The following is a 26,199-nucleotide window of genomic DNA, read 5'->3' on the forward strand; positions in this document are numbered from 1 at the left end:
AGTTCTTTATAAATATGATGAATTATATAAAAAAAAAAAACAAAATTTCTTAATATAAATCAATTATACACTTTAAAAACCTGCATGTTGATTAGAAAAATAATAACAAATAAAACACATTTACAATTACACTTTCATAAAAAAAACACATACATACCACACTAGAAAACGTAATAAACTAGAACTTCCAAAAACCAAAACCAACTATGGAAAGAAAAACATTTTATTTGAAGGAGTTCAAATTTATAATAAATTATCAGACTTAATCATTAATAGCAAGAGTTTTCCTATATTCAAAAAACGTGTAATGGAATATGTGCAAAATAATTTATAAGTTAATGTAACCCCTACCTAAACATGTTTGTCTAATATAACTACCCGCAACATTTCATTTTACTGTATATAATTCATAAGGCAGACTTTTAAATGTACCCTCAAGCAAAATTATTGTGATTTCTTATTATAAGTGAACTTTTGTGTTCTTTATGAGAAATAAATGTCTTTAAACCGAAACCGATATGATACAATATGAACACTCATACCTAACCGACATTAATTAATTAGAAATTTTGTACATATGTATATATTTGCTTATTGAAGTGGTAATTGGATTTAAAACTATTTTGTTACTATAGATAAAAGTCGATATTGTCTGAAAAATGAAATGTAAAATTAACCTGTTGGTACGATAGTGAACCGCCAAGTGAAGCAAAAATAAAAAAGCGGCATGGCCGTATTACACTTTTCTCAAATTATTTCGGGCCATTTTCGACCTATAAGTACATTTCGCATTAAACTTGACGCCTATATTTCTGGTAAGCAAGAAAAAAGTAGCTCAAGCATTACAACTAGACAAAGTTCTTAGTTTTGTTAATTTTTTTCATTCACTGACCGTTGTCAGTATAACATAAGGTCATTATCCAATGTTCTCTTTGTTTCCGTAGCATTCTTGTAGCAGATCGTTGCATATTGCTTGAATTCATACTACTTCATATTATACAATACACGAGATCTCTATAGTTTCGCAGTATTTTTTAATATTTATTCTGCCTGGAGACTCGGAATTCGCTTTAAATTTATTATCGGAACATAAAAAAACAAAAGAATATTACATTTTATTTTTTTATTTAATTTTTTATAAGGGGTCTGACAATGTCTTGTTAATGATACATATTTATTGCAACTTATTATATATTTCTGTTCATGCCTATGTCTATGTGTGGGTATATATCAAATGAAATAAATCAAATTATAATGGTAAGACCAATGTAAGGACTGACAGTTAAAAGTACTATATGAGAATGTATGTATGTATATATGGTTTGTAACCCAATATTTATGTAGAATGCCTATTTCAAAAATTTATTTATCTAACGAATTGATTGTTTTTTAAGATTTCATTATATTTTTATGTTACAATGAAATATATTTTTTTATCAAAAAAGGGGAAATATACTCTTCCTAGCAATTTTGTAACAATCTCTTCATGGATTGTACTTAACTCTTAAGAATTCCTGGTCTTTTTTAAATTCTAGTGTACAAGACCTTTTAAACCTTTTATTGCATAGCTTCTATCGCGGGCCTTGAGCGCGGAGACCGAATTCAGAAATTCCGTAGCGAAAATTTCTAACTCCTAACATCGAACGTCGTTTCAGTTTGGCAATCTTCGGCACGGTGTATGTGTGCGTGCGACTACACTATGAGGGCTAACTAGCTGCTAACTGCTCACGACTGATTCTATCTCTTTCACACACAACGCTAGGTGCTTTTTGTCTTCGTCCACGAGTAAGTTCAAGCCCGCAACTAGTTAGACCTTATCGTGTATGTATATGTACATATATATATGGTGTTAAAATTATAAAAAAATAATTACGTGACATCACGTGTTATTAGACTTGCTGACGAGAAGCTTGTGATATAAATACAGTAGTGGCATCACACTAAAGAATACACATCCGAGCAATGAGCACTCGTCACTGACACGTATCATTATATTATTTTATTACGATTTTATTGAAATAGATAGCACAAGTTACGGCATCTCCAAAGAAAAAAAGAACAAAGAAAAAAAATACTGCATATATAAAATAAAAATATAATTATAATTGCATAAGTTGATAAAATGCTATGCAATAGCTTTACCGCGGCAGTCTCCGAGTGCCACACGTCTATTTTTAGTCAGTTTACGTCGGAAGGACATTTTAAATTATTTTACATTATCAAATTTTTTATAAATGTATATTATTTATTTGTTTGCTACGAAAGTGTGAGAAACAATACTTGATTTTTATAAATATCAGTTTTTCTATACAGTCAAATATTCTTAACTGAGAATTAGTTAGTTGTGACTGGACTGTTAGAGATGACTTGTTGAGATGAGTATTTTGAAATCATGGCCATAAGCCAGGTTTCTGTAGGAAACTTTACATGGAATTATTTATATATATATATTTTTTATATATTATATGTATATATTACTCCTTCCTTACTTACTTCCATTGTATTTAACTTTTATTTACTTGTTTGTTTCCTCTTGTTCATTAGGATTTCTCAGCACTTTCAAATGCTAATGTCATTAAATTATAGTTTGTTTCTTTAAAACTATTTGTACGCTATTAAAATTCCTAAAACCTTAAATTAAAAGAAGAAAAATGTTTAACTTTAAACACATCATTTTCTTTTATGAAGATTTTCAATATCTTACAATTATAATTCCGTGTAGAAGACTATAAGTTAAATCATTTTTCTTGTTCCGATTATTGAAAGAAAATGTAAAACAAAAAGTTTTTTAAACTTCTTAGGAATACATTTTGTAACTACATATTATGTATACCTTAAAAGCCTCCTTTATTTATATTGAACATTAGCCACAGTGGGCCGTCCTAATAATTAAACCAGAATACTTAAATTTGATCTTCTAGTATGCAACGCTATCAAGAACGTGACTCCCATACTATGTGATGTATTAATCTGTAGTGAGATCAATATACTTTTTTTTTAATTTTACATAAAAATCTCGTATCAAATCGTAGCACAGTACTCTGGAGCGTTATGAATACCTGGTACATTATATTATGAAATAAACCTGACTTGAACTATGTTTTGTTTTGTTTTAAAAAGAACGAGAAAATTAATCCAAAACAATAATGATTAATTTAATGTATAAGAGGCAGAAAAACAGAATTAAAAAAATGTATTTTATTGTTATTCTAAATAAAGAAATCAGAAAAATAATAATAATTTATTTATTAATTAATGTTCATCAAAGCGATAGATTTTTTCGGTTAGTTTCAGGCGAATCAGCAAAAAGGAGTTATTCCCAAATCTAGTAGTTAAGAAAGTGGAGACTCGAAATAGACTTCACAAACTAAAGGCATTTGTCTAAAAATAATATCGTTATTTCCCAGCTTTGCAAGTTAAAAAGATTTTTTTATTTCTCGTAGCTCCAACGCTACTCATATCACCTTACCAGGAGAACATAGATCTTTGCGGGTGATTTTACACTATAGATTGAAAAAAAAAAACCGATATGGGACAGATGAGTTTTATTAAATTTATATCTTTTTTTTTTTTGGGTCGGGTTGAAAATATTAAGTGATGAAATACATGTGTATTTCATCACTTTATTACATGATTGTAGATTAGGGTAGGTTAATTCGACGATCCCCCGGGGGCTGTCAACTTGTGGTGGTGGGGGGCTTGAATGCTCCAGTGATCCCCAGGGCTTTACCGGCAGGTATGTACTACCATACCGGACGGGTCTGGGGTGAGGGGTCAGACTAAGAGCGACACAAGCGGTGTCTAAATACATAGTTTCACTGTTATATTTCTAAAAATGACAATTTTCCATACGAACATTCATCACCTGTTTTTACCCCAATTTTCGCAATAAAAAGTAGCCTATGTTCTTTCATTCCTAATAAAGTGTCTAAATACAAAGGTTCACTGTTATATCTTCAAAAATGACGATTTTCCATACGAACAGTCATCCCCTCTTTTTACCCATTCCCCCATTTTTTGCCATAAATACCAAATTTCATCAAAATCGGTTCACTGGTTTAGGCGTGAAAGCGTAACAGACACACAGACAGAGTTACTATCGCATTTATAATATAATAATAATAATAATAATAATAATAACAGCAATAATAATAATGATAAAATATTAGTATATAGTAAAATAGTATATAGTATAATAGTATATAGTATATAGTATGGATTTAATTTTTTGTTTTTTTATTTTGTTTTTAATTATTTAATTTTTAATTTTTTATTTTTTAATCATACATGAAGTATGAAATATTTAATGAGTAAATAAGAGATGGTTTTTTATTTCTGCCTTTACTTTATAAAACTACCTGTCTATCTTTACTTTTATTTACTTTTTACTGGATAATGCACGTTCCTTTAAAAAATAAGTTTAAATTTAAAAACAAATTGTGAACCGTAGTTTCAAGTCACGTTTATTGCGTACTAGCTTTTGCCCGCGACTTCGTTCGCGTGGACTTCAGGTTCGTCCCGTCTAGTCTAGTAATAAGTAAGAAATACGGTAACTAAGCACTGCAGAGCCCTAATCATAGGCCTATAGGTAGCTACTGCAGTATGCTCCTATAAACTACATTTAATGATCTTTTTCCTTCAGCATAAACATGCAGATTCTTCGCTTTAGAAACACGTGAGCAAGCCACATAGAGCTGACCGTGAGAAAAACATGGCGTGCCCAAATGTAGGCCTGCTACCTTCAAGGTTTGACCCTGCGATTTGTTGATCGTCATTGAAAATGCGACTTTTAATGGGAACTGCAGGCGTTTAAAATTGAATGGCAAGTTGTTGGGTATGATTGGGATGCGCGGTATAAGAACATTGTCTCCCTTGGCTTCTCCAGTTAAAATTGTAGCCTTCACTATATGCCTTCCTAATTCGGTAACTCGCAACCGAGTACCGTTGCATAATCTTGGCGCATCCAGGTTACGCATTAACAAAACGGGTACACCTACCTTTAATTCCAACTTGTGTGATGGCACCCCGGACAACTCTAAAGAGTTTAGGAACTCTACGGGATAACTTGTAGTGTCATCGGATGACATAACTGTGTCAATGGAATTATACACTGATGTTTCGCTGTTTATTTCGGCCAAGATGTTTTTATTTATTTTCGCAACAATCTGATTTTTTGGTGCCAATATGGTTCTTTCACACAACCAATTTTCGTCAAGAATATTTTGTTGCAGATTCGGAAAAACTTGTTCAATAAGTTCGTTTTCTGTCTCCACAGCATGACAAAATTGCTGTGTGAAAAGAACCATACCTACTTGGTCGGTGTTTAGGTGGCCTTCACTAATTTCTAGCAGTTTTTGAGCATATGCTCCTGATTCGACATCGCTGAATAACTGGACTCGCATGTTAGTGGTAAGATAAAGCTTTTCAACTTTAGACCACAGATATGAGGCTTTTAGACATGCGTTAATTTCATCTGCTGCAGTGCCTCTCTCGATAATAGGTAAAGTCTGTCTAAAATCCCCTGCCAATAACACTACCACACCACCCATCAACTTTCGATTGCTGTGAATATCTTGTAGACAGCGATCAAGCGCCTCAATGGCGCGTTTGTGTGACATAGTGCACTCGTCCCACACGATCAGCATACATTGTTGCAAGAGGGCGCCACGGGCACTGCTCTTACTGATGTTGCACGTTGGGGTTTCTTCGCTCGCCAGATTAAGAGGTAATTTAAAAACCGAATGTGCCGTTCGTCCACCGCTCAGCAATGTTGCAGCGATCCCAGAGGAAGCCACCGCTAATGCAACTTTACGGTCCTTACGAATTTTTGCTAGAAGCAAATTAAGCAAAAATGTTTTACCTGTACCGCCCGGGGCGTCAAGAAAGAAAAGGCCGCCTTTGTCAAGCTCAACTCGTTGTAATATTTTGTTATAAATGTTTTTTTGTTCGGGTAGCAGGCGTGGTTCAGTTTCGCTGACCTGAGCGTCTAATAAAGCAATATCGTAGCTTAGCTCTTTGATCAAATCGGTCGACAACTCTCCTCGACGCTCTGGTGTAGGCATACCGAAGTCAGACAATTTCTTACCGGAAATCGTTATTATTTTGTCCTCTATATGTCTCAGTGCTTCATTGAAACATAGATCATTGTTGACTTGATCCATCCTTTCAAATCTTTGCAAGATATCCTCCGATAATGCAGATTTATACTTATCCCATAGTTGAAGAGGATTGGATAAACCGCAAGTGCATATCAATATTGCAAATAGTTCTCTTATTTGCGAAGGAGAGCGACACAGCACTGCCTCTTCCATTGTGGCATCCCAGTGGTTGTCATCTTCCAACAACCCCAACTTCTCACACGCTTGTCGAAAAGTTTGAAGTTCTTGGCCGTCAACTGTTTTAAGATCCAAAAAGCTAGTGGGGCCCTGTACTACATTCAGCAGCATTCGCAAACAGTAACATTCGAAGTTACTAACATGCACTGTGTAAATGCGCCCAAGAGCATCTCCTGCCTTCACACCTGGCCAGCCGTCGACAGGTGTGCCTTGTAAACGACGTTTCCATTCTTTCGACGACACGTTCCATGTATAGTAGCGGGGTACGTCAACATAAAGTAATGTTTTTGCAAATGCGTCATTTTGGCAAAGCAGGAAAAATGCAGTTAGTGTCGTCTTAGGTGGTGCGGCCATTCTCTCTCTAAAATTGTTTTCAGTGAAGTAAATCCGCTGACCATTAGGCAGATGAACCGCAAGGTGAGTGACTGTTGGGTGTCTTTCATGCAGAGGCAGACCCAAGATCCGCCACGCTGCTTCGTTACTACTAACATATCTACCGGCTCGATACGTTTGCACCTCATCTCTCGGGTCAATATTAACATTCCCTTGCTGTCGAATGTTAAAAATAGCCTGGTCGCTGCCTTTGTTTATATATTTACAAATATATTTTATCGCCTGTACCGTATTGCAGAACTCTACATTTATGTGACAGTTATAAATTTTAGACAGAAGAGGAGAATATGGGACAATCCAGCTATTGTCAACCAATACTTCCTGTGTTCCACCTCGGGTTTTTAGAGTTATCGTACGGCCGCCATCTCCTGGTGTTCTACGCCTGTACAAAGGATAGCCTTTGTCGTTAGTTTGAGTATCTTTCAAAAGCGCCCTTGGATACTTTTTGGTGCATTTTCCTTCTTTCATGCATGGTGATGACGGATTTAGTGCACCACAGGGACCGTGAATCATATTTTTGGTTACAGTATCGTAGAGTTTTCGATCACTTTCTGGATTTGGTATCTCCGCACTTATGACTTCATCAATTTGGTTGGGGCGTAATTTTTCCGTCAACCACAGCAGTAAGTGCACGTGAGGCAGACCTCTTTTTTGCCACTCGATCGAGTACATGAAACACTTCATATCTCCAAATATTTTACCTTTTGTAAGTAGAGCAACCAATTTTTGTACTTTTATTTTAAATAACCTGGCTGTTAAGTCATGTCTGTCTGTTGCATTTTGACCTGGAATGAGCTCTTTAGTAATTTCTGGCCAAGCGGGATTACATGTCATTGTAATAAACAGATCAGGCCTCCCGTAGTTACGCACGTATGTGAACGCATCCTGCGTGTACTCATGAAGATATCTCGGGCTATTTACAAATGACGATGGGAGTATTACCAATTGACCCAAATTGTTTGGATCTAAATCCGCATCATTCCTGACCGCGTCTTGTAAATGTATATAGTTTTCTGCTCGCAGTTTTGTTTGGTTTAAAGCAATAAACCTTAAGCGCTCACTCTCCACTTTGACATACATGTCCACCAAAAACTGAAGCAAGAGAAGCCTACATCGAAGCAATAAATTAAAATTGTTGCGACGTACCATCATATGATATGCATAAAAGTCTTTGCACGACACTTTTTTGTTCGGTATAGGCTGTTTTGTAACTGGGTTTGTCTGAGGAATATCAAAACTGTACCCCTCTTGTCCTTTCCAAAAAATTATCGGGTACTCGAGAGCATCATAAAATCTATGAGTGTCCGGAACTCTAGTAAGCCGGCCATCGTGCGCCTGAATAACAATGTCCCGAGACGCAGTTTGTTCAGTACTAACTACTACGGCAGCTATTTCGTTTGTGGTCGGGGCATTGAATCGTCTTTCGTGTTCACCACGTGGTACACGATCTGGGTGTATCACGACCTTGTAATTATCGCTAGTCACTCTATCTTTAGCCATTTTAAATTCATGCACTAAAACGTTGTGATCATGTAGAACTTTTTGTATTTTTTGAACTGTGTTTCTTTCCACACCTGGTACGTACTCAGAACGCCTATCAACTTGTGCTTCCTCATCACCCATGAAATAAACTTGCAAAAATTTTGGTTGCGTATTAGCAGCAGGAAGCAAAGAGCCAATTGTGTGGTATATTTGCCCTTGGATTGTAAAAGTCGGGCAAAATCCTGGCATCGACACAATGTTATCAGCTCCAAAAGATGTCATATGGAAGCATGTATTGTATTTTCTTATGTTTTTTAAAAAACGGCGAGACTCATCTGTTTCATTTGAAAAAAGTTCTTTAAGAGGTTCAACACGCTCGTCTATTGAAGGAAGAACTACTTTTCCTCCCGAACAACACATGCCTGCAGCTTCCTCTTTCCATTTAAGAGCACCGCAAAATCTGCATTCTTTATTCATCGCTTCTATTTTTATAAGCTTGTGGCTTTCGTAATCAAGAGTTTCATCGTACTCAAATGCAGCTTTATCAAATACTCCCCACGCGTTTCTTGTAAATATTAATCGTCGCTGTTGTGCCCTTTCAGCAACAGCGCATCTGCGAGCTTCAGCAGCTTCAACAGTTTCAGTAGCTCTTTGGGACCCTATGTAAGTCGCTTGCTGAAGACGCCGAGCTTGAGACTGTTCGGGTGTCTCTGCAGCCCGTTGAGATGCTAGATACTCAGCATGCTGTCGACGTCTATCTTGGGACTGCTCTGGTGTCTCAGCAGCTCTTTGAGCTGCCTCACGCTCTGCTTGTTTAAGCCTTTGCAGTTCGGCTTGTGGAAACGTCTCGTTAAGTCTAGCTACTTTCATAGTTCGAGCTTTATTAGAGCTTTGGGAAAGATTAGACTTACGCTTTCGCGGCATAATTCTTAAGTACGTGTTGTTTCTATACTTCCAAAAAATACAGTACGGTAGTTATTGTTATGATTGTACTTTAATGCAATCCTTGCCTATTTAATTAACCTATCTATATAGTAATTCAATTATCAATGAAGTAATTCGTTATAATTAACATATTTATATAATTTGTTATAATTAACTGTAAGTAACCTATCTATATAGTAATTGAATTATCAATGAAGTAATTCGTTATATAATTAACCTATTTATATAATTTGTTATAATTAACTGTAAGTAACCTATCTATATAGTAATTGAATCATCAATGAAGTAATTCGTAAAAATGAAGTATCTTTTTGTACGTGTAACTTCTAACCAAAAAGAAACCTGGCAATAACTAACCTTAGGCCTATATTACTTAAAGTAGGCGACCATACGTTTTTATCAAATCGCTAGTGCCTTGAAAATTCGCAAAACGGACACAACCGTCAACGACGTCTGCCCTCACGCGTCTGCCCGCGTTCGGGTCGCGCACTCAGCGATGAGCCACTTCTTCCCCACCGCACCTACCCCGCTCCCCCACGCCCCGTTCGCCTGGCGCCGCTGCCGGTATTTATCACCGAAACGGTATTTATCGCCGAAATTGCTATGACTCTGCATTTTAAATCTGTGATATCTTCGAAAATATTTATTTAATTTACATGCTGTAAAAAGCCATATTGATCTTTATTAAATGCACAATGTATTTAAGATACTTAATTGGATAAGGATTAATACTGTATTGCTTAAAATCGCTTCGTAAATAAGCCATTATTTCTCGTACAAAGTAAAGGATAAAAAATGGTTATTGTGGGTTATTCCTAAGAGATAAACATATACCATACATAGACCTTTTTAAATTGTACAATACTGTAGTAAATTGTTTTGATCTATCTTGTAGGATTCAGTCAGCGTTTGCAATGTAAGCGCAAAAAATGTGTTTTTTTTTACGACCTCACATTAAAAACCTCAAAAATTGTAGCCTATGTGTTATTCTGATGTATAAGCTATATTGTGGTAAAGTTTCATTCAAATCCATTCAGTAGTTTTTACGTGAAAGAATAACAAACATCCATACATCCATACTTACAAACTTTCGCCTTTATAATAGTAGTAGGATTATGAAGTACCAGGTGTTCATAAAGCTACAGAATACTATTACACAATTTGCTACGGGGATGCTACGAAAACCCAGAGAATTGGTTCTACGATAAACATACAAATATGCATTTCAAAGGGTTAATAGTGCAGACGTTGTGACAAACATGCATGCACGAACTAAGGCGAAACTATATTTTAGTGTCGGCTATCATGAAGAAAGGAATTCCCGTTTTCAAAATTAAATCAAACTAAGATATCTAAAATCAGAGAGCATAAAGGGCAATTGTATCAGGCTTACTGAAAACTAATGTAAAAAACAATTTTTTTCTTCTGAGATTTTCTTAGACATACATTTTGTAACAATATATTTTGTCAATCTTAAAAGTCTGCCTTACATACATATCTTGAAAACTAAGAGCAGTGGGTAGTCGTATCAGTATTGTATACAAATCAGAATACTTAAGTCTGTTCTCCTAGTATGCAACGTTATCAAAAACGTGAGTCCCATATTATGTATTTATACGTAACTGTAGTCAGGTCAATAAAGTTTTACTTTTCACAGCAATCATGAAACATATTGTACAACTCCTTCAGACTTATGAAGTCCTGGTTCCCGCACTATGAAACAAACGTGACCAATTTTCGAAGTTCTGGTGATTCCTTTGTAGCAAGCAACCATGATCAATTGACAGACGAGATGAAAATGAAATCATATACATATTTTCTAATCAGAAAATACATACGAGTATATGTCGAAGTACGGTCCAGGCCGTGGTTTTTAAAAAGAGTGACGCCAGCATAACTGACGTCATCAATGACTTTAGTCTTAATTGTAGACCAACATTGTTGTGACTACACTTACACAGGTGGCTACGCAGGTGGCTATGCGGCTAACACCTGATTATTTCAACTACCGACAATTATTAGTTTTTTGAATAATAAGAACTACGCCGTTATATATGTTTTTTTTTCAGTAAATTTTAGTCAAAATTGATTAAGTGTATATTTCGAAGTAGAGAGACGAAAGTGGCTGTACGAACTTAGTGCCTTATTATTTATAGAAAAAGAAATGCCCGCTTCGAAAGTAAATTTTTTTTACTGGTCTCGTACCGCAACTCATACTATCGTACCAGGGAAACATAAATCTATGAAGGTGATGTTTCACTATGAATTGAGAGTGAAATTTGTGCTATATGAACATATTGGGACGGACGTGTGTTTTAAATATTTCATATCAATATATATTGATATTTATTTGTTTGTGGGTGTTCGTGTGTCATGGCCTAATTTACATTAATAAGAGCTTATTTATTTATTAATTTTTTCCCGTTATTCTTATGAATATAATTTTGTTCTTGTGATATATAAGTTTCTTTTGCGTGTTTCTGAAATCTTGCATTATGGAAGTGAATTTTGCTTTCATAAAATAATTTGCATTTCAGTTCAGTATTGCATACAAAACATGATTCCTGAATTAATGTTCATCTGTAATACAAGGTTATAAGGTCAGGGTATATAAAACTATCAAGGTGACCTTTCTCCGCTTTAATCTCATGCTTATGTTTGCCCGTTGTTTAATTTTTTTGGGTAATTTTAAGTGTTGCATTTTTTTTTAGCAAAATGATTTTTCTTTAAAAACATAAAAAACAAAAGAAACTTTTAATAAGCTAACATAAGAAGCATATATATAATATGTATTTCATAACTTTATTACATGATTGTAGATTAGGGTAGGTTATTTAGACGATCGACCTCACAGAGGCACTCCTTTATCTTATACCTTGAAAGATTTCAAGTTTTGTAGATAAAAAGGATAAGAGATCATAAATTCTTAAAATTAATTTAGAGTCATCTCAGAGTCTCAGAATTCCAAAGCACCGAGAGAATTTTTTCAGCTTTGTCTAAAAAAGCCTGATTATAAATATAAATTATAAATACGTACACATTTACATACATATATACTTATATATTAATATTATACATAATATCTCTACAAAATATTTGAAGCGTAGTAGTACTCTTTTCCTTTAGTGACTTTACTAGTGCCCTTATTACTAAAATAAACGTGAGTACCTAATAATATCTTGCATTCACATTCATAGACGATTCACGACGAGCATTTTTTTATATTCTCAAGGTATTTTTTTTTATTTTGTAAACCTTGATCAGAAAGGAATTTTATACAAAAATAACCAATCGGACCATACTTTCTACAAAAAGAATTAATCCAGAAAAATTTCAATGTAATTTTCAAACTGTCTGTTTAATGCAGAGATGATTCTCAATAAAAATAATTAATCAATCTAGAAAAGAAAAGTCGATGGATCTCCTTCACAAAGCTGATTTTGATTTATTGATTGATTTCATAACACCGCCGCAACTCACTAACTAACTCACTAACATCTTACCAGGAGAACATAAAACCAAGCCGATGATGCTTCACGGGAAGATAAAAGTGAAACTTTTCATTCATATGTATTTATTACACATTAAACTTATGTTTGTGGGTCGGTCATTATTATGTTTCTGTGAGCTTGGGCTGACTGGCTTTATCGATTTTTCATCCTATTGCTTTTAAAATGTAGTGATTCACAGCGATACGCTAGTCACAATCAGCTGACTCTCACTGCTATGGAATGTCTGCCTCCATCTGCCGCTAGAAGATTGAGGTCATAATTAAAAGAAAAAAAAAACAAATATTTACAATTATCTCTACTTGTACTATGTATCAGTCTAACATCGTATTTGCCATAAAACTTAATAAATACTCCATTGCATAGTAATTTCATAAAAAAAATAAATTCAAACAAGAAAATTCAAATTTTCGAGAAAAAGAAACAAAAAAATTCAAAGAAAGTTTTCTGAACCATTGCCTCTCAATTTATGTTCTCCTGGTTGACAGTGTTATGAACAACGTGACTGTTACGTTCTGTTACCTAACTCGAAACATCTTACCAGGAGAACATAAAACTGTGTAGTTAGTTCTATAGTGTGCTTTTGCTACGAAATACTCGTGTCTTATGATTTCCTGGTTTCCCATCCGCTGAGATAAACGTGACTGACTGTGGCTTGTTTGTTTGTTTGTTTGTTTGTTTGTTTGCTTGCTTGTTTCGTTTGCACAACAAACTACGTGAAGTTTGTTACGTACGCGCTACATATTATAAAATAAATGAACATTGCCGGGGCAACATCGTTGTATGGATAAGATATCATATAACAAGTAACGCCGCTGACTCCGCGGAACGAACACCAAGCCGTGTGAACCAGAAGATTCCTGATACCAAACAAGCTATGGAATGGGATTGCTATCCTAACATCGGGGCAATCATGTAGTCTTAGGTATAGGTTATAAGTTTTAATATATAATTTTTATTATAATATACATATAAGTAAGTTTCGTAGTTTTCCTGGAACCTCCGGTTGCCACCTTATATAATTAGTTACTTCTTTATTTGGTGACTGGGGAGTTGGTTTAAAACGTTAAAAAACCGTTTTGAAATTTTGTGAGTAACTTTATTTTATTAATTTAAACTACTTACTTTTTTTAAAATAATACTGTGGAATATTTGATTATTTCATAATAGAAGGCAAATTTCGTCGCAACTTCCATATTAAATAAATAATAAATTAATGAGAAAATATTATCTCCTTGAAAATCATCTGCTCACAGGCATTGCATTTAAATGAGGGCTTGCGAAAAAAAAATTGTCTCAAGTATCATGAAGAAAAGGAATTCCCGTATTCCCGTATAATTAACTCAAAAAAAGGGTGAATAAGACCGAATGACAAACTCCAAAATTCTGTTTACCACGAGACTTCACATTGGCTCCTTTCTATAAATAAAATGATCGTTTTAAATCTTTAAAGACTTACTAAATAATTCTTTAAAAATTTAAGGATATTTTCACTATAATATTGTTTAACAAAGTTTTCTAAGTAGATCTTAATCCAACAAATGACAACTAAAAGGATGTGCAGTCTTGTCAATTTGCAGCTATTATAAGTTTCGAATTACTTGTGGTATTAGAAATCGGTGGCGGGAATAGGGGTTGTTTTATTTCAACAAAATTATATTCATTTATACGTTGAAGCAATCGCATGAAAAGCTTCTTAAAAGCGATATCACATGGCATAAAGGGCAATTGTACCAAGCGTGGTGGTTTCAGTGTGGTCATAATTTTATATTTCTTCACAACTGGAAAAATACATATGTGAATATACTTATATATATGTTCTCTTTGTTTTCGTAGTATTCTCGTACCACTCTCGTAGCATTGTGCCTTAAGATTATGAATACCTAGAACTTCATTTTATGAAATAAAGTTTGTTTCTTCGTAGTTTTTTTTTCTTATGAAACGAATAAAACAAAGAAAAAATATATATTTTTAAAATTTTAAAAACTATAAATATACTTTTATATATAACAAAACATGTATATGAATGATAAATAATAAAAATAAATCAAAAGGGTTATACGTAGAAAAAGTGAATTGTTTGAAATATACATACACAGATTACTTTCAACTAAAGCAGAAAGAAGCTTGTTTCAATAGTTATTCTGTCTGGTGACTCTGAGTTCCCACTGAATTTACTATCGGAACATAAACAGAACAAGGATATTCAATTATTTCTTTTCTTTCGGTTTAAGGAGTTTGACAATGTGTAAATTTTAATGATATGAAGTGTACATTGAAGTTGTACGAGTACATATTCTTATGAATTCTTAGATTTCGAAGCGTCTTCGTATCAATTGATACCATAGTACTTTACCTTTATAAAACTACATGGTGCTCCTTACTAAAGGTAGTCTGTTAAAGTAATCGTAAAACACGTCACGTTTCTACATCGCGGTATCAGTTAACACAGAATGTCTGGAGGTGTTTTAGTTCATATTGCACATAAATGTAATAAATAAATAATAATAAATATTATAATACTAAATATAAATATTATAATATATTGTAATACTAAATATTGTACTAAATTCCTAAATATTAAACAGTCTCAAAATACTAGCTATAGGTTGTATTCGCAAATTTTTGTAGATCTCCGAAATGGATCTGATAAACACGTCTTATTATGAACTAAACGTGAATATTGGCTTCGAGATTGCCATGACAGCGTCGTGACGCCACGAGAGCGACTTAATGCTTTTCCTAGTATAGACTCTATAGTTACTTTATTGAGTAATTGGCCCCATGCTGTAAAGAAAAAAAAAATAAATTCAAATAATTTAATCTAGTAAAATTTTGATATGGTTTTGAAAGCGTTTTTGGTTTTTGGTTTCTGAAAGTCATTTCAAACAAGCTAATGATGTCAGTAGCAGAAAATTTTGTAATAAAATAATTTCAAAATAAAATCAACTATTTAATCATTTATATTTTGCATTGTATTTCGAGTCTTCAATCCAAATTCTTTCACTCAATTAATATTCACGGCTTAAAAACTACTCTTTCCAAATATAATTCAAAACTTGTCCGACGTTGATAAATTTGTTAATTTGTAATTTTTTTAATCATACATAAAGTATGAAAATATTTAACACCTAAATAAGATTCGGTTTTTTATCTTTATAAAACCACCTGTCTTTCTTTATCCCTATTTACTTTTTGCTGGATGATGCACGTTCCTTTTAAAACAAGTTAAAATTTAAAAACAAATTGTGAACCGTAGTTTCAAGTCACGTTTATTGCGTATTATGAAGTACCAGATGTTCATAAAGCTACAGAATACTATTACACAATTTGCTACGGGGATGCTACGAAAACCCAGAGAATTGGTTCTACGATAAACATACAAATATGCATTTCAAAGGGTTAATAGTGCAGACGTTGTGACAAACATGCATGCACGAACTAAGGCGAAACTATATTTTAGTGTCGGCTATCATGAAGAAAGGAATTCCCGTTTTTAAAATTAAATCAAACTAAGATATCTAAAATCAGAGAGCATAAAGGGCAATTGTATCAGGCTTACTGAAAACTAATGTAAAAAACAGTTTTTTTTCTTCTGAGATTTTCTTAGACATACATTTTGTAACAATGTATTTTGTCAATCTTAAAAGTCTGCCTTACATACATATCTTGAAAACTAAGAGCAGTGGGTGGTCGTATCAGTATTGTATACAAATCAGAATACTTAAGTTTGTTCTCCTAGTATGCAACGCTATCAAAAACGTGAGCCCCTACTATGTATTTATACGTAACTGTAGTAAGGTCAATAAAGTTTTAATTTTCACAGCAATCTTGAAAAATATTGTACTACTCCTTCAGACTTATGAAGTCATGGTTCCCGTACTATGAAACAAACGTGACCAATCTTCGAAGTTCTGGTTGGTTCCTTTGCAACCATGATCAATTGATAGACGAGATGAAAATGAAATCATTCATATACATGTTTTCTAATCAGAAAATAAATAATAAAATATTTAATTAATTAATATAATATAAATTGATTTAGATTATAATTAATCAATGTTTTTCAAATACACGTATGTCGGAGTAGGGTCCAGGCCGTGGTTTTTAAAAAGTGTGACGCCAGCATAACTGACGTCATCAATGACTTTATTCTTGATTGTAGACCAACATTGTTGTGACTACACTTACACAAGTGGCTACGCAGGTGGTTATGCGGCTGACACCTGATAATTTCAACTACCCTCAATTATTAGTTTTTCAAATAATAAGAATTACACCGACATATGTTTTTTTTCAGTTAATTTTAGTCAAAATTGATTCGAAGTGGAGGGACGAAACTAAGTGCCATTATCATTTATAGAAAAAGAAATGCCAGCTTCGAAAGTTAAATTTTTTGTACTGGTCTCGTAGCTCCAACGGAACTCATAACATCCTACCAGGGAAACATAAATCTATGAAGGTGATGTATCACTATGAATTGAGAGTGAAATTTATGCTATATGAACATATTGGGACAGACGTGTGTTTTAAATATTTCATATATTGAATATATATTGATATTTATTGATATTTATTTGTTTGTCTGTGTTCGTGTGTCATAGCCCAATTTACATTTATTAGAGCTTATTTATTTATTAATTTTTTCCTGTTATTCTTATGAAGATATTTTTGTTCCTATCATATATAAGTTTCTTTTGCGTGTTCCTGAAATCTCGTTTTATGGAAGTGAATTGAATTCATAAAATAATTTGTATTATTTTCAAGTTCGTAGAGCAGTGGACGATCATCGTTCAGTATTGCATACAAAACATGATTCCTCAATTAATGTTCATCTGTAATACAAGGTTATAAAGTCAGGGTATATAAAAAATTTTATTATTATTATAAAACTATTAACTATTATTATTAATTATCACTAAGGTGATCTTTCTCCCCATTAATCTCAAGCTCTAGTTGGTTTGTATAATTTTAAGTTCCATATATTTTTTTATTAAAATTATTAATAAATGCTAGATTTATTAATAATTTTATTCAATGCTTCCAATTTGCGTGTAACTTAATTATAACTGTAATTAACTGTATGATGATAACTTTAATAAACTCAGTTTAACGTATGAGAAGAAATGTGGGAAAAATTCCTCTAGCTAAGCTGTATTGGTTGCATAACACCAACTCATAACATCCTACTAGGAGAACATACAACCGCGTAGGTGATGTTTCACAAGGGGGTGGAAGTGAAACTATCTATCTATATTTAATATAGTCTACTTGTTTGTGTGATGGTTGTCTTTTATGTATGTGTAAGTTTGGTATGACTGGCTTGCTAGCTGGCTCTTTGATAATTACGAATATTGACATCGCACTATTATTTATTCTTACTTCAAAGTTAAATTCATAACGAGGGCAAAGTGGACAGAAAATTCAAAATAGTTTAGTTTTTCCCTGAGTTATTCACTAAACACAAATTGTATTCAAAATTTTGAAGCTTCTATATAAACTAGAAGCGCCTTACAGTTTGGATGATGGGTCAGTCAGTGAATGAAAAAATTTAACAAAACTAAGAACTTTGTCTAGTTGTAATGCTTGAGCTACTTTTTTCTTGCTTACCAGAAATATAGGCGTCAAGTTTAATGCGAAATGTACTTATAGGTCGAAAATGTCCCGAAATAATTTGAGAAAAGTGTAATACGGCCATGCCGCTTTTTTATTTTTGCTCGACTTGGCGGTTCACTATCGTACAAACAGGTAAATTTTACAATTCATTTTTCAGACAATATCGAATTTTATCTATAGTAACAAAATAGTTTTAAATCCAATCACCACTTCATTAAGTCAATATATATTTTTAGTTATAATTATTTAAAATAATTTAAATTGTGATATTCTTGATGATTCTAAGCTTAACGATATTTATATTCTAATATTTATTGGAAACTCTTATGATGGTTAAACTAGCGCCATCTGTATATTTGTTATAATAGTGTAAATTAATGTTAATAATGTTTCTGTACAGTAATTTAAATGTCCAAATACTTGACAATTGGTTTTATAATTTATAATGAGAGCTTCTGCATGTTTTACGTAATGTTCAGTGTTTTATAAAAAAGCTTGGATCTACGATAATTATCTAACTTCACGTTTAAATTGGCCTTTCCTCGTTTATGATTTTAATAAAACCCTTTTGTCAAAGTTAGATGCAGGCGTCATAAAGATGTTGAAGTTGTGGCTCGGGCTCGCGCTAACGGCTGATTCATCGGCTTTATTTAGGGATCGCAATAGTTTTGGGATGAGTCTAAAAAGGCCATCGGAGCTCTATAAACACCTGAGAGTTTCCAAGAGGTACATCTTGGGGAAATCCCAGGATGACGTCGTTACATCGCTCCCAAAAGACAAAGATGCCTCAGAGCTAGAGTCAAGGCTTCAATTCCACAAGCAGTTTATGATAGGAGCGCAAAGTAACAGAGTAGGGTTAGGATCAAGTAGGAAGGTCCAAGATACGGATATATTGAAGTCTTTTATTCGACAAGACGAGAATGATAAATATAAGATCCATGCAATAAGTTTAGAAATGCAGAACGAGTGGTTAGACATAGGAGATTTTTGCATCCCATTAGCACTAAAATGGCGCACCTTAATCCATGATTGGTCGCCAGCATTGCTAAAATTCTATCTCAATGCATTCCAGATGACTCTCCCAGATCAGAGTAATTTAGTAAGATGGGGTAAAGGTACCGAAAAGACTTGCTATATCTGTGGGAAGGCAGTTGGAACTGCTAGGCACTTGTTAGTGGGATGTAAGGTACTCCTCGATAGCGGTCAATACTCGCGTCGTCACGATAGGGTTCTGGAAATCATACGTGAAGCGGTTAGTGTTTCGGTAGCCAGAGCGCAAAAAGGAATATCCACAAACGAGCGATCAGTAGGTTTTGTGAGAGAGGGCATTAGGACTATAAAAACAAATGTCAAGCCTTACCCCATCCTTAAAGCGGCTACGGATTGGACTATAATGATGGATACGTGTGAAAAACAATACAAAATCCCCGAGGATATTTGTGCGTCGGCCTCCAGACCGGACATATTCATGTATTCGCGAATCTTAAAGCGCGTTGTGATGATAGAGCTTACGGTTCCTTGGGAAACCAACATCCCCAAAGACCATACCATCAAGGTCAACAAATATTACGAGCTCACAAACGAACTCACTCGAAATAGGTTCGTCGTGGATTTATATGCGGTAGAAGTGGGAGCGAGAGGTATAACGGCTAAATCTCTCTACAACCTACTAAAAGACTTGGGCCTGTCCAGAACTCACATCAATTCTTTCTTGGAACGTACTTCGAAGGCAGCCCTAGTAGGTTCTTGTCAAATATGGTTAGGTAGGGAGAGGAGCTTGGACAGTGGAGGTGAGCGTTTAACGCGCGTTAGTTAGGGGCCCCTTAAACCTACACCTGGGTCGCAAGTCCCAGGCGCTGTTAAAGCTCCACTCCCTGCAACGCAATGGACCCGGCACCCGCACGGTGAATCCATTGAATGCTAAGAGGTTTCGTCTCTTCGTCTTATGGAAACTCTTATGAGGGAAACTAGCGCCCTCTGTATGATATTGTAACTTACCCTCACCTAAAAATGTTACCTTTGAATATTATAAATAGGATGTAAGTGCTAGACTGGGGGATTTCTGGTACGAGTTGTGGAGCAATAGACATCTAAGTGGAAGTACTGCCTTATTTATTTTTAACAAGTCAGAAGTATACGGATCGTTCGCGAAATATCCTGTCAACTGGAAATAATGAAGATGAACCGCTGCCACATGTCACAAAGAAGCCTGAAGAAAAAAGAAACAAGAAAACCTCTCCGATCTACAGATACTTGAACGTTTAGACCACCTGGAGAAAATGATTGAAGTTACTAGCCAGTGTGAGATGGCAACGCAATTACAACCTGGACCCTATACAAATAACAAGGAGATGCTGAAGCTCAAGTAAGAAGCTTAAATATGATGATAAAAAAAGAGCTTTAATATACAACATGACAAGCAACTTGGAAGGAAACTCTCTGCTACGGTTTGAACACCAATAAAACATCGATGTGACCTGGAGCGAGTGGAAAAGACTTTTCCCTCTCAAGCGCGGATTCGCTGCGAAACTACACGACATGGTTGCAACTAACAAACGTCAGGATGCACAGGTGATACTTTTATTTTTCAAAAAGCCAGCTCTTGGAGAGTCATGTGAGTTAAGTGATCATATAATCTGCCACGTAATTTGAAAGCTGGAACCCGAGGCACAGGTTCTAAAGCCACCGGTTCTTAAGATACTTAATTATTTAACGGATACTATAGTTGAACCCTCACAATTAACAAATAATTTAACTTTTGATAAAGTTCAGGGCCTAAATGTTTTTCATGTGGACTCACATCGTCCCAATGTATATCATCCCAATGTAGGGAAAACGTCCGATGTAATAATTATAATAAAATTGTTCATAAAACGGAATATTGCAGATTTAAAAAGTCCGATCACTGTGGTAAAGTAGGTTATGAAGAGAAAGACTGTTATTTTAAAAATCTATCGGCTCCAAATAGTTCTTATGTCAAACCTAACAATAAATTCGATGAAAAGAAATCTAAATTGTTAGCCCGATTGATGTGGATCACCAAAATTTCGTAAAATTATTATTGCTAACGGTTTTAAATTGACTGCATATATTGACTTTAATAATACTATAACAGTATCAGCGGCTCTAAAAAATCAATTTAAAATATAATATATGTCAAACAAGCATAAAAGGTTATGGGCGTCAAATTATAACACCAGAAGGTGAAACTCTATAGTAGCTTTTGAATTTTGAATTTGAACATAGATGGCGTCGGGGCTAGCAAATCGGTTTTGATAGTCTTGTGATAACCTACAAGACACCGACATGATAATAGGGCGGGCCTTTAGTGAATTACCGGGAATATGTGTTATGATAGCGACGGATACTTTAACATTTTCCTGCAATAATAGCACTGTTAATATGGAACTACCATTTTTAAATCATAATGACGTCCATCTATCAAAAATAGAATTAAGGGTACCTCATGACCTGAAAATTGTTAATGGATTAATCAAAATTTTAGTTTATACGGACCAATTTGTCGACAATATGTCGATGGTGTTCTGTGAAACTTGAACGGTCTGAATATAGGTGCCTTGGTAAAGAAATTGATATTCCAGAACAAATAACTGAAATAAATGGTAACCGGGGGTATATCGACGTAAACGACTTAATATATTAACCGATAACATTATTTGCTACACTTTGCATTACTCGAGGTTCTGAATATAAATCGGGTAATATTAAAATCGATACAGATGTGTCAAGATCGGACCTAGACAATCTTCAAAATCTTAAATAAATTTGATCATTGTTTTGATGATCATGTAGGGGTAGGAGATTTGATATAGAAATAAAAATTGAACTAACCACTTAAGTTCCCTTTTATCATCACCCGTATCGTATGTCAATAAAAGAGTGATGAATTTTATGCTGAATAAGTATAGATTTGAATTCGCTTCCTCATTATCAACGATATTTTATTATTTTCAAAAACTAGCCCGCAGGCTTTGGAAAATTGAGAACTTTGATTTGAAATTTGAAATTTGATTTGATTTTATTGAGCAAATATGGTGTAATAATGCGTCGGGACAAATGTTCATTCTTAAAAGCAAGTATCGATTACTTAGGTCACATCATATCGTGTGGAGAGATCCAACCATAGCCAAATAAATTAAAAGCACTAAATGAATTTAGAGAACCAAATAATATTCACGATTTAAGAAGATTTAATGGGTGTAAGCTGGTTACTTCCGTAAATTCATTAAATCTTTCGAGAATAGAATTCGTCCGCTATGTATTTTACTACGAAATACCAATTGTGGAAATGGGGGGAAGAAGAACAAAATTCGTTTATTGGTATAAACGAGCTTTAAAATCTGAACCAGTACTGGCTATATATAATTCCGAACTTGAAACACAGTTAAACATATATGCATCAAGTCATGGAGTTGGTGGTATTTTATTTTAAAAACAGTTGAAAGGTGAATTAAAACCTATAGCATATTTCAGTAAACAAAATATTTAATAAAAATACAACATATTTAATACAAATAATTAAATACAAATGTCATTATTCTGTATAGTGAATCTAATGATGATGATATTTGACTAAGAAAGAAAATGTTTCAGCTATCTAATGTAATTGATATTTTTCTTTTCATCAAAGGTTAAATCCAAAGTAAATCACTTACAATATGGAGAGTAAGTGATATATATTTACGCTTTATAAAGTGAAAATTCAATGTGTAATCATAATAATGATGTTAAAACATAATTGAATATGTTGAGTCGCATACCATGCAAGAGTAAAAATTATGAAATACTAATACTTGGCAAAAATTTGTTAATACCAAGCTGGTGTGTCCCATGGAAATAAGAGTTCTAACTGGTTTGTCCAGTATTAAAAGCATCCAGGGGTGTCCGGTGCTAAGAAAAAGAGAATCCATGTAGGTGTGTCCCATGGAAATAAAATTAATTAATCCATATTGGCCCTATCGTGCTTTCCGCTACTGGAGTCATTCCTAAACACTCACACCAAAGTCAAAAATTCTGGATTTACCACCACTCGCATACATCACCATGCAAAAAGCTGCTATTTTGAATACCTGTCGAATAGTACGTGAATTTTTGGAATCTGTTAATGAGTTGACTGACATTTTCACTTCCCAGAAACACTTGGTCACTGACCCGTGTGACTGGAATATTTGCCCCATTATTAGGGAGATTAATATTTTAAAATAAAAATAGTTTAAATAAATAAAATTGAAGAGTATCATGGTGTATCCAGTGCTAAATAAAATGAATAGCCATGATGGTGGGTCCCATGGTATTGAGATCAAATTGTTTTGTCCAGTGAATAAAGTTCTAAAAAAAAGGGCTTTATGGTGTGTCCATTATGATAAGTCCAGTGCCAAGTTAAACAAGAAAAATAGCCATGTTGATGTGTCCCATGGAAATATAATCACTCTTGTTTTGGTTTTATAAGCATCCTGGTGTGTCCGATGCTAAGAAAAAAAAAGAGTCCATGTAGGTGTCCCATGGAAATATTATCGAATTGGTTTGTTCATTGATCTAGTTTCAAAAGCATCTTGTTGTGTCCGGTGCATAAAACAGAAATAGATAAATTAAGGTTTATTGAGAACTTTGTACTGCTGTATTGTTATAATTCTATTACGAGGACGTAATATGCTGTCAATATGGCCGATCGTTTAATTAATTTTTTGGGGAATCTTATACATGCAGTAAAATATTTTAATACATGCAGTAAAATATTTTTGGAAAATAAGTTGTTATTTACAGTTATAAAATTTCTTCAATAAAAACAACCTCAATTTTTGATTCTAGGACTTTTACAAACCTGGAAATTGATATTTTAAATTGTAAGATAGTTCACAATACCATTACGAGGTCGTAAATTTGTGAATCAGGAAAGGCCGAGTGTTAGTTATAATTATTTAAAATAATTTAAATTGTGATATACTTGATGATTCTAAGCTTAACGATATTTATATTCTAATATTTATTGGAAACTCTTGTGATGGTTAAACTAGCGCCATCTGTATATTTGTTATAACAGTGTAAATTAATGTTAATAATGTTTCTGTACAGTAATTTAAATGTCCAAATACTTGACAATTGGTTTTATAATTTATAATGAGAGCTTCTGCATGTTTTACGTAATGTTCAGTATTTTATAATTTTATGGAAACACTTATGAGGGAAACTAACGCCCTCTGTATGACATTGTAACTTACCCTCACCTAAAAATGTTACCTTTGAATATTATAAATAGGATGTAAGTACTAGACTGGGGGATTTCTGATACGAGTTGTGGAGCAACAAACATCTAAGTGGAAGTACTGCCTTATTTATTTCTAACAATATGTACAAAATTTCTATTTAATTATTGTCGGCTAGGTATGCGTGTTCATATTGTACGGGACTACGAACAGTTGTGGTTAGCTGTCCCGTCACAGCGGCCAAGAGAATAAAAGAGGTTAAAAGGCTCCTGGTGGGCTGGGTTTCGGCGCAGGTGAGGCTGCTGGAGCCCCGACCTCTAAGGTGCTTCCGATGCCACATTGGGGACCATGTGAGCGCTAAATGCACCTCGGAGGTGGACCGCAGCGATCTCTGCTTCCGCTGTGGTCAACCCGGTCATAGGGCTAGTTCGTGCACTGCCCCGCTGCACTGTGATGCATGTGCAGCCGCCGGCAAGCCGGCTGACCATCGGGTAGGGGGCAAGTCCTGCTCCCCTCCCGTCAAATCCAGGGGCAGGGGTAAGTTCTCTGCCTCCAACGTTGACTCTGCTGTTGTTCCCGCCGCCGTTGCCGCAGTCGCCACCACTCCCGATACTGCTGCTATCGCCGCTGCCACCACGGAGGAGGCCGTGATGGACTGTTAATAATGGCTCCATTACGCATACTTCAGGCGAATATTAACCACTGCGCTGCTGCTCAGGATCTTCTGCTCCAGAGCATGGCGGAGTGGTCGATAAATGTCGCTGTAGTCTCAGAGCCGTACTTCGTTCCACCCAACGATCACTGGGTGGTGGACCTGGATGACTCGGTGACTATCATCTCGTCGGCTACCAATGGCACCCCGACCCTAGAGAGGCCTCAGAGAAGCAGGGGCTGCGTTGCTGCTCGGTTTGGAGATATCGCTGTGGTGGGCGTTTACTTCTCTCCGAACCGATCTCTCTCCGAGTTTCACAACTCCCTTAGGGATTTGGTTAACGTCGTTAACGAGTTCCGTTCTCTCACTGTGCTCGTCCTAGGGGACTTCAATGCCAAGAACTTGGCTTGGGGTTCTCGGCTCACCGACGTACGGGGTAGGATGGTGGAAGACTGGGCTTTAGAGACAGGCCTCGTTATTCTAAACCAGGGTTCTGTGCCTACGTGCGTGCGGATGCAGGGTGAGTCGGTGGTGGACATCTCGTTTGCCAGCCCAACTCTGTCATCGCGCGTCGTTGACTGGCGCGTCATGGAGGACGTGGAGACGTATTCCGACCACCGGTATATCCGGTTCGACGTCTTTGCCGAGTCCGAAGACCCGCCGGTCAGGCAGGCGCCCTGTGGAACGCGATGGGCCCTGAGGCAGCTAGACCGAGAGTTGTTTCTCGAAGCCGCAATTGTGCAGGCCTGGGTAATTCCACCAGAAAGGCCTGCCGAAGTCAATGAGGAGGCAAGATGGCTCCAGGATGTGTGACGTAGCGATGCCTCGGGTCAGCGCAAGGGGCAAGTGTATTGGTGGTCTCGGAAACTGGCTGCTCTACGCGGTGAGTGCATCGCAACGCGACGCCGATACACCAGGCACCGCAAGCTCCGCATTCAGGTTCTGGACGCTGAAACTAGACAGGCGGAATTGTACGAGGAGAACAGGGCTGCGAAAGCTACTCTCAGGGTGGAAATCCGGCGGGCCAAAGACCAGGCCCGCCA

The 26,199-nt window shown here is 35.3% G+C and overlaps 3 protein-coding genes across 3 annotated transcripts; 2 read left to right on the forward strand and 1 right to left on the reverse strand.

Annotated features, from left to right (window-relative positions):
• Window positions 1–4,592: 4,592 nt before the first annotated feature.
• On the reverse strand, window positions 4,593–9,080 carry LOC116767019 (uncharacterized). The gene has a single exon (XM_032657163.2). The coding sequence runs from the start codon at window positions 9,078–9,080 to the stop codon at window positions 4,593–4,595; it is 4,488 nt and encodes a 1,495-aa protein (XP_032513054.2).
• Window positions 9,081–20,559: 11,479 nt separating this feature from the next.
• LOC133320634 (uncharacterized) lies at window positions 20,560–25,166 on the forward strand. The gene is made up of 2 exons (XM_061529270.1): window positions 20,560–20,645; window positions 24,683–25,166. The coding sequence occupies exons 1-2, from the start codon at window positions 20,560–20,562 to the stop codon at window positions 25,164–25,166; spliced, it is 570 nt and encodes a 189-aa protein (XP_061385254.1).
• A 2-nt stretch (window positions 25,167–25,168) lies between these two features.
• On the forward strand, window positions 25,169–25,969 carry LOC133320635 (uncharacterized). The gene has a single exon (XM_061529271.1). It carries the CDS (start codon window positions 25,169–25,171, stop codon window positions 25,967–25,969), a length of 801 nt encoding a protein of 266 aa, XP_061385255.1.
• The last annotated feature ends 230 nt before the right edge of the window (window positions 25,970–26,199 follow it).

This window comes from Danaus plexippus, unplaced genomic scaffold (genome assembly GCF_018135715.1).
Source record: "Danaus plexippus unplaced genomic scaffold, MEX_DaPlex mxdp_42, whole genome shotgun sequence".
NCBI classification, from domain to species: domain Eukaryota; kingdom Metazoa; phylum Arthropoda; class Insecta; order Lepidoptera; family Nymphalidae; genus Danaus; species Danaus plexippus.

Bases quoted from the DNA above. Each gene is read 5' to 3' on its own strand.
- LOC116767019 (XM_032657163.2), bottom strand. From the start codon at position 9,080: ATGAAAGTAGCTAGACTTAACGAGACGTTTCCACAAGCCGAACTGCAA.
- LOC133320634 (XM_061529270.1), top strand. From the start codon at position 20,560: ATGATTGAAGTTACTAGCCAGTGTGAGATGGCAACGCAATTACAACCT. The intron at 20,646-24,682 runs GTAAGAAGCTTA...ATTGTCGGCTAG, and splicing joins AAGGAGATGCTGAAGCTCAA to GTATGCGTGTTCATATTGTA.
- LOC133320635 (XM_061529271.1), top strand. From the start codon at position 25,169: ATGGCTCCATTACGCATACTTCAGGCGAATATTAACCACTGCGCTGCT.